General features: G+C 40.7%; 1 protein-coding gene across 3 annotated transcripts; it reads left to right on the forward strand.

Annotated features, from left to right (window-relative positions):
- Nucleotides 1-306: 306 nt before the first annotated feature.
- LOC148350366 (GRAM domain-containing protein 2B-like) lies at nt 307-13,558 on the forward strand. 3 transcript variants are annotated; one of them, XM_088355347.1, is made up of 13 exons: nt 307-449; nt 548-644; nt 3,657-3,726; nt 3,808-3,911; nt 3,975-4,070; nt 4,147-4,218; nt 6,154-6,234; nt 6,329-6,446; nt 7,692-7,787; nt 9,972-10,062; nt 10,133-10,237; nt 10,309-10,378; nt 10,443-13,558. In XM_088355347.1, exons 1-13 carry the CDS (start codon nt 382-384, stop codon nt 10,479-10,481), a joined length of 1,107 nt encoding a protein of 368 aa, XP_088211473.1. In that variant the 5' UTR covers nt 307-381; the 3' UTR covers nt 10,482-13,558. The 3 variants fall into 3 exon arrangements, with proteins under 3 accessions (XP_088211473.1, XP_088211474.1, XP_088211472.1); XM_088355348.1 differs by having other exon boundaries at nt 10,309-10,363; XM_088355346.1 differs by having other exon boundaries at nt 10,309-13,558.
- The last annotated feature ends 1,021 nt before the right edge of the window (nt 13,559-14,579 follow it).

The raw sequence follows: 14,579 nt of genomic DNA on the forward strand, positions 1-14,579 counted from the left end.
GGACAAGTATGGGAATCACATCAACTTGGCCATACACAAATAGAAGCGGAACGAGTTTGAATTCAATTTATTTTGCTTCTTTTGGACTGTTTATCGTATTTTATGAAACATATTAATAAAAAAAGAAAAAGGAAAAATAAATTACTAGACTACTGGCATTATTTATGACACCATTTTGTTTCGGAGCGCTCCCGTCTTCTTGCTCTCCCTGGCCTCAACCCCGACTCCTCCCCGTTTACTCCTCCCACCTCCCTCGCTCCATCCCTGGGCTTTTTTTTTCTCCCACTTTCGCTCACCTCGGTCCAAAAGTCCCAGAATTAGTCGCATGCCTCCAGGCGACGGTGGCCGACGGCGGGGGAGGAGAAGGAGGACACGCCGGTGATGGGCGAGCAGGCCGAGCGATTGTTGACTCCACCGGGCCGGACGACGGAGTTCCTCCGCGGGAGTTGGTAAGTTCGTGACAGCTGTTAGCGGTTCAAACGGAAACATTCAAATTCGCGGAAAGTGCATTAAAAGTTGTATAAACGTCTTTTATTTGTTTTTGTAGCCATTTTGAGGGATATAACGATGTTCCGAGTTGCCGACGGAGGCCCAATCACCTCCCGCTGGCCAAGTCCGAGGGGAAGAAGTCGCCGTCCACTCAGGTGGATTTATTTTTTTGTACTTCCTGTTTTTCAACCAATCAGCGACTGAGCTTTTAGATACCTTGATGTTGCCTTCAGAAACTTCTTTAGTATTTCATAAGCAAACTCCGGGCCGCGGGCCACATACGGCCCGTCCTGCTTTTTCATCCGGCCCGCAAAACGAAAATGGTCAAAATATAATGAAAATAAATACAATAGTAAAAAAAGTAATATAAATCATTCTTCTGGGTGCCAACTTTGGCCCCATCGCCAATTTGTGTGTCTACAACCAAAGTACTACTACACAAAAACAAAAAAACTGTAAATATATATATATATATATATATATATATATATATATATATATATATATATATATATATATATTTATAGAGAAAGGAAACATTAAATGCTTAAAAACAGGGACCTAATTCATTTATTTGCTTTTAATCTGTAAAAATATCATAGGGATATTACAAAAATACTACCACACTACCACCACAATACTATGACAAAAACACTACAACATAAATATTACAAAATAAATACCACCAAGGCAGCGCAGTGGTTAGCGCGTGTGCGGCACAATTCTAAGGTCTTGGGAACCTCTTGTGTGGGTTCGAATCCAGCTACCGAACTTACTGTGCAGAGTTTGTATGTTCTCCCCGTGCTTGCGTGGGTTTCCTCCGGGCACTCCGGTTTCCTCCCACATTCCAAAGACATGCATTTCAGGTGGATTGGTCCGGTCTAAATTGTCCCTAGCTGTGAATGAGCGAGCGAGTTGTCTGTCCCCGTGTGCCCTGCGATTGGCTGGCAACCAGTTCAGGGTGTCCCCTGCCCACTGCCCGATGATTGCTGGGATGGGCTCCAGCAGTCCCGCGACCCTACTGAGGTTAAGCGGTGCAGCTAATGAGATGATGATGAAATACCACCAAAATACAACCACAGTAACAAATTACTCCAATACTACTACTATTGAAACACTACAAAAATATTACAGAAATACTTCAAAAATACCATGATGGAACTACTTTAAAAATACTTCTACTGAAAATGTACAAATATACAACTGTATTTATTGCTATATTACAAAAATACTTCTCCAGAAATATCATGACAGACATATAATAAAAATACTGTTAGATTAATACTATAAAAATACTACAGATATAATACAGAAATACCTCTAAAATACTACTATGGAAAAATGAAAAAATACCTCTCTTTGGTGGACAGAACAAAAATAAAGAGGTGCCACTAGTTACAAAGGAGTTTCAGGATACAAAGTCAAAAATACAGTACAGTATGCACTGCTGTTAGCCGCTTCCTGAGTTTACCTAACGTAAACAAACAGGCTGTCGCTTCAAATCTTCCTGGCAACCCAGTGCGCATGCTCTTCGTCTCACCATCACACTTGAATGTTCAGAGACCAGGAGGAGGAGGGATTCTAGCTAGACGTGTAGGAGGACGCAGCTATCATTACATACAAAGAAATTAAAGACAAAATTTATCATTTTTCGGAATCAGCGGAAAGGAATCACCTGGAAAAAGTGTTTACAACTCGGGCTTTTGCTCATTATGATGACATCTTCCTTGTCCATTTCTGACGGATTGTCAAAACCGGACAAAGCGGACGTCATTGGATCACTTTTTCAAAAAACATGAGGCAAAAGGGTTACATGAATATTTTTATGATTTCTTCTTATTGTTTTTTTTTACCTTTAGTTTTAAGTTTATTTTGCGATCATCTAATTTTAACGTGTATTTGTTTCATGTTCTGATGCTCTTTTATGATTTATTAAAAAATATATCATACTTTTGGATGGCTTGGAACAGATTAGCGCATTCACATACAAAATGCGTCTCTACTTACGATGTTTTCAGGTTACGAAGCTACTCCCTGAACAAATTGAATTCGTAAGCAGAGGTACCACTGTACAGTGGAACCTCTGTTCTCGACCATAATCCGTTCCAGAACCCTGTTCGAAAACCGATTTGTTCGATCACCGAAATCATTTTTCCCATTAAAAATAATGTAAATCGTTTTAATCCGTTCCAACACCTGAATGTTTAACGTAAACATGAAGCTAACCCAGGCTAATCGTACGTCCGCGTTATCGTAATCTTCCGTACAAAAGATTACGCTAACATGAACGTGTACAACTAGAAAAATCAGGTCGTTTACAAGTCATTTAGCACCCGGGTCTCCACAACAAGTGGTGTGCGGTTCATTGGAAAGGGGGCTCCGTTCCAACACCCTGAAAGTTGGGCTCCGTTCCAACACCCACATAACGCTAACCCAGGCTAATCATACGTTCGCGTTATTGTAATCTTCCGTACAAAAGATTACGCTAACATGAACGTGTTAAAAAAAAAAGGATAAAGAAAAGAATTATGGATATGATTTCTTACCTTTGTGGTGGTCAGCAGAAGGCGCAGGTGGACGGCCGTTGCTTGCTTATAGCACTCACTCCCTTAGCCACATCACTAGATTTCACAGCCTCCTTATTCTTTAGTATCGTACTGATCGTAGATTTAGCCATGCTGTATTCCCTAGCAAGATCAGACACTCGCACAACTCCATCATATTTTTCTATTATTTCTTCCTTAAATGCAATAGTTGTACGCACTACTTTTCTTTTTTCACCTGTAGCAACTTTGCTGCTTGCACTGACTTTCTTCGGAGGCATAATAAGGGGCTAAAACACCCGTACGCTGCTCAGCATTGCACCCTAGCGTACGCACTCACGCATTACTGGCGTTCAAACTCCGTTTTTTTTGACCGAACAGCGAAGCAAGAATTTCTCAAAATTTTTGGTCGGACTCCGATTTGTTCGAACTGAGAGGCGTTCGAAGACCGAGGTTCCACTGTACTTACAGTAGGGATTGGCTAATTAGGAGCAACTGGACAGGAGAACAAGAGGGAGACTAGAAAATGGGGTAATGCTGCCATCTTTTGGAGAAGGAAAGGGACTGTTGGCACTGAACCATGACAGAGAGACTACAGTTTTTCAGTTTTCTGCTTTCTTCCAGCTGTCCAAGACCAACTTGCAGTTTCACAAGTTGTTCAAGGAAGTGAGCAGAGACGAGGCGCTCACACAAAGTACGTCCGGGCGCCGAATTTCCAATGAAAGAAAAAATCTATATCTATATTTTGGTGCTTTTGGCCGCTTTGCATCATCAGGCTACACGTGCGCCCTCCAGAGAGACATCCTGTATCAGGGCAGAATGTTCGTCTCTCCAAACTGGATCTGCTTCCACTCGAAGGTTTTCGGCAGGGACACGAAGGTAAGTCTTTGCCGGATTGTCGGCGCTGAAAGAAGAGAAAAAAACTAAAAAACGATTCCTCAGATCGCCATCCAGGCCTCCTCGGTGACCTTCATCAAGAAGACCAAAACGGCGCTGCTGGTGCCCAACGCCTTGGTCATCGAAAGCAAACGGGAGCAGGTGACAACGTTGATTTCAAAATAAGAGCACCTGGTAGAAATTCTCCTGAACCGGAGCCCACATTTTATTTTCCCAGCACGTCTTTGTGTCCTTCCTGTCCCGGAACACCACCTACAACTTCCTGAGGTCCGTTTGTGTCCATTTAGAGGTCAGTTCAAACAAATAAGATCAGGATTGGATCTCGTGTGGCACAAGAATTCTTATTTTGATATTCTCACTTTTTTCGTCAAATTGTTTTTCGATTTTTAATTGGTAATTATATCGAGTAAACGCCAAGAAGATACCAACACAGGCAAAAAAAGAGATTTTCTGGGGTGTCAAACTCATTTGAGCTTGGGGGCCACATAGAGAGAGAGAAAAAACTCGCACTGGGGCCGGATTAGTAGATTAAAGAGAGAAAGAGAACAGGAGAGAGAAAGACGGAAATAAAATAAGAAAAAAAAATACAGAGAGAAAGTAAGAAAGAACAAGATAAAGTGAGAGGGATAGAGAACAGAGAAAGTAGGGGGGAAGGGAAAACAGACTGAGAGAGAGAGAACAAGAGAGAGAGAAGAGAAAAGGAGAATGCAGTATACAGAGAAATAGACAGACTCAAAAAAGAGAGAGAAAGAAATATATAAAAGAAACAGATCGATAAAGACAGACAGAAAATAAGAGACTAAAGAGGACAAGAGAAAGAGAGAGAGAACAGAGAAAAAGACTACAGAGAAAATAGGAGAACAAGATCAATAGAGAGAACAAAAGAGACATAAGATATAAAAGAATAAGGGAAAGAGGAAATAGACAGAATAAAAAGGCAAAGACAGAATCAGAGAAAGTATTGAGAGAGAGAGAAAGAGAAAGAGAGAAGAGATAGTTAAAAAGAGAAAAAGGAAAGAGGAAATGAGAGACAGAGAGGTGGGGAAAGAGAGACATATAGAGAGAAAACAGAGTGTGAATAAAGAAGAAGAAAGAGAGATAAAGAAAGAAAGTGAGAGAGAAAAAGAGAGTGAAAGGGAAAGACAAAATACAAAAAACAAAATACAGCCGGGGGAGGGGGCAGAGTGATTTCACACGCGTGCTCGTGTTTTTCTTTTATTGCGGGATTGAAATGGTGAAAGTAAGAAAAGGGCTGTTTTCCAAATGCAAACCCCACAAAAGCATTTTATTCGAGCGTGTCTAAGAATTCCACATACTTGCACACGAAACTAAAAAGTGGAAAGAGAAAAAAGATGAGAACAATGAAAAAAAAAAAGGAGGAAGAGTAAAACTGAAGAAAAGAAGCAAAAGATAAATACAAAGGAAAAAAAAGGGAACATTTATTTTGTTTTGCTCTTGTCCTTTTTCTCTGTAATTCTTTGTTGTTGTTCTTTCTCTTTTTTGCTTTTCTTTTCCCCTACTTTATTTTTCTTCCCTTTTCCTATTTTCTTTATCCTTTTCCCTTCTTTTTGACTTCCTTTGAGAAATTCTAAGTAAAAAATGGAAAAAAATGCTTTTTACTCACTTTCAGTTTCTCTAGTTTGCAGTCTTCTTTGGACTCAGTTTTGGTTGCACTACATATGACAGTGACATCTAGTGGACAACTATAAAACGCCGGCCCCTTTAAAAACAGCAGAATATTTTTTATCCTCTCTGTTTTTGTGGACAACCCCATTTGGCCCGACCTCAGAAGCTCAGGAGGTAGAGCGCTCGTCTTGGGATCAAGGGATCCCAGTTCAAATACCGGCTCGTCCGTGTTACATGTCGAAGTGTCCTTGGGTAAGACACTGAACCCCTAATACCCCCAATAAGCAGGTTAACGTCTTACATTGCTGCAATACAAGGCCGCTATTGGGAAATGTGGAGCACATTGTAAAGCGCTTTGGGAAGCCATTGACTTGAAAAGGGCTATATAAATGCAGATCATTTCATTAACACAATTGAGTGTGAGACCCCTAAACTGTCAGTCTTGCTCCACCCGGCGTAGAGATATCTCAGTAGTTTCTATATTGGGCAGAACTCCATTAACAATAAATGCATATCCAACTGCTAGCCCTTCGTGCCTAATATTAACCAAAAGTAGCAAAAAGGTTGTTGATACCTGCTATACATGCTAACCCTGCAGGTGGATAAGACCTGCTGCAGCCATGTGGTTTCTCCCTGTGAAGTTCCCTTTGGAGTGAAGCTTCCGCCATCCCTTCCTCTGGTCTGGAATGTTTTTTTTGCTCCAACATCCATAGAAATCAAATCCCTTGTACACAGCAGCAGGTCCATTGTATGCTTTTCCGTGGTTTCTGCAGGACTTGACGCAAACTTTCTCTGATCTGGACGGCGTGGTGCGAAAAAGGCGACAGGAAATGGAGGCGGGGAGCAGCAGCAGCTCCGGATCGCAGAGTCCCGATTGCGACAAAATGGCCGGTGGGTGACGTTCTCGTTGTTTTTTCGATTGATTTTTCACACTTGTTTACATGTAAACTGGAAATCCTTCCTTTGTAGTCTAATTCAGTGTTTACCTAGCGCAGGGGTCGGTAGAGCTAAATAGTTTGCATATACAGACGCTCCCCTACTTAGGAAAATTCGACTCACGCAAAACGGTACATACGAAAACAATTTTCAGGATGTTGAAAAATATCCGGACATTGCTGTAAGTTAGATTTTGTATTGTGTGCACCATTTTCTGAGTAGAGGACAGGACTGTAGTGCTTCTTTCCGCCTCTACCGGCGTGTGGCGCTGTGAGAGGTCACCCAGCATCCACCCCGAAGAAGAAATCTGGCTTCTACTTCCTAGTTTTTGTGTAACGTAAACACACTGCACTGTATCTCTAGACTGCTAAAAAAATTTTTACGGTTTAATATCTCGTGCATCCATTCAATATAGTTGGTGTAAAGTGTAAAGAAGAGGCAAGCCGTTTCCTTTGAAATGAAAGTGGAATAAGAAAGCTTGATGCGGTTGAGAAAATGGTCAGAACGCATTTTTTTTAACCACCTTTTACCAGGAAGGAGGACCTCTTGAAGCTCATCTTCCAAAAGTAAGTTAAACTTAACTTTATATATCTTTATAAAGCATATTATTTTATGAAATGCTTATTTTTAGTACAAAACAATACAGGTTACTTGGAAAAGCCTTAAACGATTGTCCGGAACCTATCTTGATCGTAAGTAGGGCAGCGTCTGTTTTTAAGATAAAAATCAACAAAATATGCTTTCCTGGTAGAAGCTAATTTTTCAGAAAATGTATATCACTGATTGATGTTTGATAATTTGATCAAATGTATGAAATAATTATAATAATGCCAGAGCCCCTTAAAATGTGTCTCCCTCTTGCAGGTGCTGTCCAAAATTTTAAAATCATGTAACTCTCTGCCGCCATCTCCTGGCTTAAAATCATGATGGCAGCCTCAGTCAGATCATTCATGACAGGTTCTTGCAGATCCTTGAAAAGTCTTCAAAAGCATTAGCAACACGCTGTATTTTGATTAAAATGTTGAATATTACATGTTATATCATTTTAATTGAAATCAAATAACCAATCAGAAGCTCTGAACCTAACATCTAAAAAATTACGATAAAACAGATCTCATATTTTCTATTCCAAGAGCTATTCTCGTCCAGTTTTTGAAATTCCAATCTTCTTTTCCTCCCACTCTGGTTTTTGTCAAACAGATTTTCCGATCCTCCCTGACACGTTCCTTAGCGGGGAAGTGTCAGTGCTGGCAGATGTTCACCTTCAGCCGGGCCAGAAGATCCGGGCCGTGAACGGTAATGGTCGCGCTTGCGTGTCATGTCTCGTCATTTCGCAAATGCATCTCCTCCATTATTCATAACTGGCCGCCGTCTTGAAAATGTTATTCAAAATCTGGTATCTCCATGGCGTGATAAAAATAATTTAGGTAGGATCACGCTGGAAATCACCACTTTCCCCTCTCCTCCTACCTGGTATGTTCTTCGGCCTGAACAGCTCTGCTAAAAGATAAGAGCGGACAGGTGGGAACAAATCAGAAGGGCTCTTTGAACTCAGTAGGGCATTGTTAACACATGCCTAGTCATGTTTATTTGTCTAGCCCTTAATTTTAGCTAGGTGACACAAAAAAATCTCGCGGGGCCAGACCACTACATTAAAGAGAGAAAGAGAGAGTGACAAAGAGAGAGAGAAGGAGAGAGAGATAGATCAAGGGAGAGAGAAGAAGGGAGACAGAGTAAGAGAGAAAGAGGGAGAAAGAGGGAGAGAGCACACAATAGAGAGAGAGAGAGAGCACAATAGAGAGAAAAAAGGAGAAAGAAAAAGAAAGACAGAAGAGATGGAAAAAGAAAGGGAAAAAACATAAAGAGAGAAAGTAAAAGAGGAAGATCAATAGAAGAAATAAAGGGGAAAGACAAAGAGAGAAAGAGTGAGAAAACAAGTAAGCGTGACAAAGAGAAAATATAAGAAAGGGAGCGAGAGAGAGAGAAGGAAAGAGAAAGAGAGATATCAAGAGAGAGACAACAAGGGAGACAGAGAGAGAGAGGCAAAAAAGGGAGAAAGAGTGAGAGAGCACACAATAGAGAGAGAAAGGAAGAAAAAACAGGAGGGAGAAAGAAAAGGAAAAACAAGAAATAAAAAAAGAAAGCAAAAGACAAAGAGAGAAAGAAAGTGAAAAGGAGAAAGATTAAAGAAGAAGAGAAGAGAAAAAGACAAAGAGAGAACGAGTGAGAAAACGAGGAAGTGAGACAAAGAGAAAGTAAAAGAAAGGAAGTGACAAAGAAAGAGGGAGAAAGTGAGAATAAAGAAAGAAAGTGGGAAAGAGAAACAAAAGAAAAAAGAAAGAAAACAGAAAAAAAAGATAGAGAGAGAGCGAGGGTAAGAAAGAAAGACAAAAGAGAGAATGAGTTAGAGAAAAGAGAAAGTGAGAAAAAAAAAACTCCAGTCAAAGAACTGGCGGTGTTTCGTATTTGCCCGAAAAATTTTAGATTCTTTGACATACAACCAAACATAAAAGTTACTTTCCCTGGTAACGAGTTACTATTACTATAGAGTAATTCTGTAACTAACTCAAATTACTTTTTGGAAGCAGTAGTGAGTTACTAGAACTAATTATTTTCTTTTTTAAAGTAATGTGCGCAACACGGTTCAAAAACCCACACAAGACCTAGAGGAACATGCTTAAATCCTGATCTTAAAACTCCGAACTCCGTGTGGATAAGAAAAACCTAACTCAGTGGCTGTCCCAACTCAGTGGCTGTCTTAAGTTGCTTCAATGCTATAATTTGTATGTTTAAGGCTTGTAGAAGTAACTTGCATAATTTTGTACTAAAAAATAAACATTTCATAAAATAATATACTCTATAAAGATAAATAAAGTGAAGATTAAACTTACTTTTGGAAGATGATCTTCAACAGTTAGGCGACTTCCTCCTCCGTGTTAAAGAGTGGCCAAAAAAAAGCGATCCAACCATATTCTCAACCGCATTAAGCTTTCTTCTTACACTTTAATTTAAAAAGAAGCCTCTTTTTTACTCTTTACACCAACCATCTTGAATGGATGCACAAGATATTTAACAATAAAAACGTTAAAGTTCTTAGCATGCTAGAGATACAGTGCAGTGTGTATACACACAAAACAGGAAGTAGAAGCCGGATTTCTTCCTCTGGGGTGGATGCTTTGTGAGTTCTCACAGCGCCACACGCTGTACTCAGAAAAAGATGCACACGATACAAAATCTAACTTACAGCGATGTACGGATATTTTTCGACATCCTGAAAAAAAATGTTTGTATCGACCAATTTTTGTAAGCCGAATGGTCGTAAGTAGGGGAGCGTCTGTACTTTCAACCTTTCAAGGGTACCTCAAGCGACGCACTGCACCTTTAAGGACGCACAATAAACAAACAATAAATCTCAATCAACTAAAAGAGGCTACAAAACCGGTGTTTCCACCAAACCCAACACGTCGCTTTGTCACAAAGGCCCAACAAAAGGAGCGACGGGGACCGCGGCAACGGACAAAAGCCGACCTCAGACCACCTTGCTCTCCGTCCTGCTGATCTATTTGTTCATGTGAGTAACCCGAAACACCGGCCGCCATTGTTGTCCCGTTTCTCTTCAAACCTTTCCTTCCCGAAACTAGAGCCGGCGTCCTGGTCGCCTCGTCGTGTTACATGGCTTTCAAGATGGCCGCCCTCGAGCATCGCCTCAACGCCGTCCTGTCCGCTGCGGGTCGCTCGCGCGGGGGGTACGACCAAACCCCTAAATGTCCCGCCCTCGAAGTTCACCAGATGGTCGGATAAAAACGTCTTTTTACAGAAACGCGGCCGTGGCCCGGGACGCCGGAATCCTGGGGGAACTCTCCGCCGGCCTGGTAAAGCTGGAAAAGGTTTGGGCGGTTTTGGCGAGTGAGCTCCGAATGTGGTTTGGGTTACTACAATTTTTGTGCTTAGATCCGAAGAAACCTCCAGAAGCTTCTGGATGATACCTGAAAAGGGAGGCGACGACTCAAACGAACAATCGATTTCTCCACTCGGGATCACTCCAGTATGCCTTGCGCCCAATGTTCCCTCTAAGCTGCATGTGTGCGCACTACCCAGAGCTTTTCCGCTCACAGAAATCAGGGCTCGAAATTGCTAATTAAGAAGCGAATTAAGTCAAAGTTACAGTGCATGAAGGTAAAAATACACGGGTTCCCCTGACGCTGTGTTCTAAATGCGGTATTTGGAAGTCAAGGTCGAAGTAGAACAAAGTTGAGTAAAGTCAGTAGAGTTTTTCGAGAACCGGCTTCTTCCGACCATTTTCTCAACCGCATCAAGCTCTCTTATTCCACTTTCATTTCAAAGGAAGCCTCTTTTTTACACTTTACACCAACCATATTGAATGAATGCATGAGATATTAAACAATAAAAACGTTAAAGTTCTTAGCGTGCTAGAGATACAGTGCAGTGTGTGTATACACACACAAAACAGGAAGTCGAAGCCGGATTTCTTCTTCCGGGGTGGATGCTGGGTGAACTCTTTCGGGTTCCACAGCTCTTCAGGTCGTTTATGCTTTTTTAATCCCAACATAACCAAATATTATGTAAAATTATGCAAAAAAATGACTTAAAGGAAGGGGTGGGGGAAATAGAGCATAAAAGAAAAAAAATACCAAAATGAAAAAGTAGTGAAAAGCTGAGAAAAATAGAAACAGGAGAGAAAAAGAGAAAAAAAGAGCAGGAAAATTTCAGAAAAATAGCCAGAAAATAACAAAGAAAGAAATAAAGGAGAAAAGGAATTAGACAACAAAAAAGCAAGAAAAATGTAACAGCTAGGAAAAAATAAACACAATGAGATTTTTTTTTAAAGGAATTTTTCAAAAAGTAGAAAAAAAAACAGGGAAAAAGAAGAAAAAGTTTGTGTTGCATTCAAATAATTTCCAATTATATCAAGTCAATCTTGTTGCCAACATTGTACTCCCACTAAAAAATGTGATTAAATACAGTTGTGTATCGTGCAACGGACTAAATAAGCCCCCAAAAATGTTAGTATTATGCGACAAAAGATACCAGAAAAAAAAAAAGAAAATCTAGTGAAAGAATTGTTGTAAAAACAAATGACGTTTGTAGGCCGTACAACCATTGCAATAGTATATGAGTCAATTCATTCAAAAGTGAAAAATAATTTTGCATTGCCGAAAACTCAGCAAAATGTAAATTGATGTCAAGTTTTGGACATGTTTGATAATGATTTAGTTGCCACACTTGGGATTGCTGTTGCTCACTGTTGTTTCAAGCGTTGCTCACTGACTTTGTGTGAACGCTCAGCCCCGGGGAAAATTAGAGGGAACATTGCTTGCACCGGTAGTATTCCTGCACTTTAATTCTCCAAGAACTTCACAGCTTCTAATGTTTTTATGTACGGTAGGTAGACCCCCGGGTATTGACCCTTTGCGTGACCATAACCACGTGACGGAGGGCTCTGACGCCATGACGGACGGCAGTAAATCAGAATTATCTTTATTATCATCAGATTTCTACAACGAGATTACCAAAACAAACCTTAATTTTTCCATTATCTGCACCGCTTATCCTCAGTAGGGTCGCGGGGGTGCTGGAGCCCATCCCTGCCATCTTCGGGCAGTGGGCAGGGGACACACTGAACTGGTTACCAGCCAGGGACAGACAACTCACCCATTCACACCTAGGGACAATTTGGACCGGCTAATTCAGATTCAGATTCAGATCTTATTTTGCGTGCCTGAAAGGGACAGTGTGTCTTATTCGACCACTAGATGTCACTCTATTGTGTATTTTAACTGAAAACAAGTGCTTAAAAGCACATGGAAGAACACAAACTACAGAGACTCAAAGTGACCAAAAGGCAACATTTTTCTTCTCATTTTTTTTGCCCGGCCATTTAGCGAAGACAGAAAATACGGTATAAGAAAAAATAGGGAAAAACAAAAAGAAGAGAAAAGCAATTGAACAAGAAAAACAAAAGACAAAAAAAAATGAGAAATAAACAAAAGAAAAGGAAAAAAAGAGCAAAAAAAAGAAAAACGGAAAAAAAGATAAGAATGAAAAATGAAGATGAGACTTAAAGAACAAGAGGGGAGAAGCAAAAAAAACTAAATGTAGAAGGAAAATAAAGAAAAAGGTGAAAAAAGCCAGAGGAAAAAAAGAAAGTAGGACAGGTTGTTGGAGGTAGCAGCAAGATGACCAACAATGGTGTCAGTTCCCTGTAGGGAGTCTCCTGTTATGTGAAATAAATACGAGTTTGAGAGTTCTGATGTAAAGTAAAACAATAACATTTTATCTACCTCTGGTTGAGTGGAGTAGCTGGTGGATGAAGAGGGGGGGGGGAAGACAAAGGTGTCAGAATAAATACATGAAACTGATCTTGAACCTTCCACTTGCGAGGATTGTCATGCCCTACAAATATTTTTTAATAATAGTCCCTATCGTCAATTGGTTATGGGCAAGTAATAAAGAGGTCGTAGAAACATTTACGTCTTCTTTTTATTTCTTGATAATCGCACGCTTCGTTTCCTTGGTTATCATGTCTTTGCTTCTCCGTTTAGCAAGCCTTGAACCTTGAGCAAAAAAATACAGTGCAAAGATAAATTTGTTCTGAACTGGAGGAAGCAAGAGAAAAGGCATCGTGGGAGGTAGTTAAACCATTAGTAAAGCAGTATTTTATATGACGTCAACCAATTGAAAACAGGCATCGAATGTAACCCCAAAGTTTGAATTTGATACATTTTTGGAAACACAAAATGTCTTAGAGTGGGGGAAATAGGCGAATAACATTCCAAATAAGTGAAAACGTTGCCATATCCCGGGGTTCTACTGTACCTTTAGAAAAGTGCCTTTTTGAATAAAAAGTATCTCAAATGTGTTTTGAAAAATCACTCGATAGTATAGTTTATCCAGAATATTTCAAATGTTTTTACAAAAAAACAACAACTGTATTATTCATAGTAAATTATATATATTTAAAGCAGATTTATAGTGAATGTGAAACTTTACTAATATGACGTGTTCAACTTGATCTATTAAATGTGTTTAAGAAGGGAATTCGTGATTTTTTTCTTGTAAACAGCAAGTCAGACCATATGTTTCTTGAAATTTCCTTTTTTGGACGTTTACGCTGAATATTCATAGATTTGGATGTCGACAAAAAGTACGGAAACCCAAAAGTGCCAAACTGCAATAGAAACCGTTCAGTCTCAAGGTCCAATTGAGCTACGACTAAGCCCCGCCCCTCTTACTCACTCGGACAAACGTTCAACATTCCGTGAAGAGCGGGAATGGCGAGTGTCAGAGTGGGAGACAATTGGCTGGAGGAAATTGATGATTTTGGGGCCCAGAAATGTAATGTCATCTCAAAATCACAGAAAAAGGCCTGAACTAGGCATTGAATGTCAGGACCAGAACAGAGACAGGACCCACTTGCATTGCGTGATTGCGGTGATTGCTGGACGCGGGAAGCAGGTCGCTCTGAACGCTGAAGTGGCGAGTGATGGCGGTTTGGGGAACGGAAAAAACGTGGTCGGGGTCGGAAGCGAATCGTAAGCCAGGAAAAGTGAGTAGACATGGTCGCGGACAAAAAGAGGTCAAAAGCCGGGACGGGAGAGTAGATGCTGTCAGGATCAACAACGGGTCGAAGCCGGGGGACAGACAAAAGACAGGTGGGAGTCTGGGTCTAAAAAAGGCTTGCCTAGTCCAAACAGAGGTTCACAGACGGACTGACAAAAGGGGACAGATAGGAGTGGGTTTGAATAGGGACAAGGAGCTAATTAGAGTCCGAGGCAGTTAGTGCCAAAGGAGCGGGGACAGGTGATTCACATCGGTAATCATGACATTGAAGGGTTGAATTCCTGATTTCATGGTTGAGAAGGTCGGTCTGAAGCTTCAGCTAGTCTACGTCTAAGCTGCATATTTTCCCAAGACAAGCCATTTTACCAACTGTAGGCAACTAGGAGTGTCTCACCGATAGTTTGGTGCTACAGTGTTTACAATGAATCATTCAGCATATCTGTCATGATTACCGATGCGAAGCACCTGTGCCCGCTCATTTGGCGCCAACTGCCTCGGACTCTGATT

The sequence above is a fragment of the Urocampus carinirostris genome, chromosome 16 (assembly GCF_059441175.1).
Source record: "Urocampus carinirostris isolate Australia breed hairy pipefish chromosome 16, RoL_Ucar_1.0, whole genome shotgun sequence".
Classification (NCBI taxonomy): Eukaryota; Metazoa; Chordata; class Actinopteri; order Syngnathiformes; family Syngnathidae; genus Urocampus; species Urocampus carinirostris.

Bases quoted from the DNA above. Each gene is read 5' to 3' on its own strand.
- LOC148350366 (XM_088355346.1), top strand. From the start codon at position 382: ATGGGCGAGCAGGCCGAGCGATTGTTGACTCCACCGGGCCGGACGACG. The intron at 3,912-3,974 runs GTAAGTCTTTGC...ACGATTCCTCAG, and splicing joins TTTTCGGCAGGGACACGAAG to ATCGCCATCCAGGCCTCCTC. The intron at 4,219-6,153 runs GTCAGTTCAAAC...CTAACCCTGCAG, and splicing joins CCGTTTGTGTCCATTTAGAG to GTGGATAAGACCTGCTGCAG.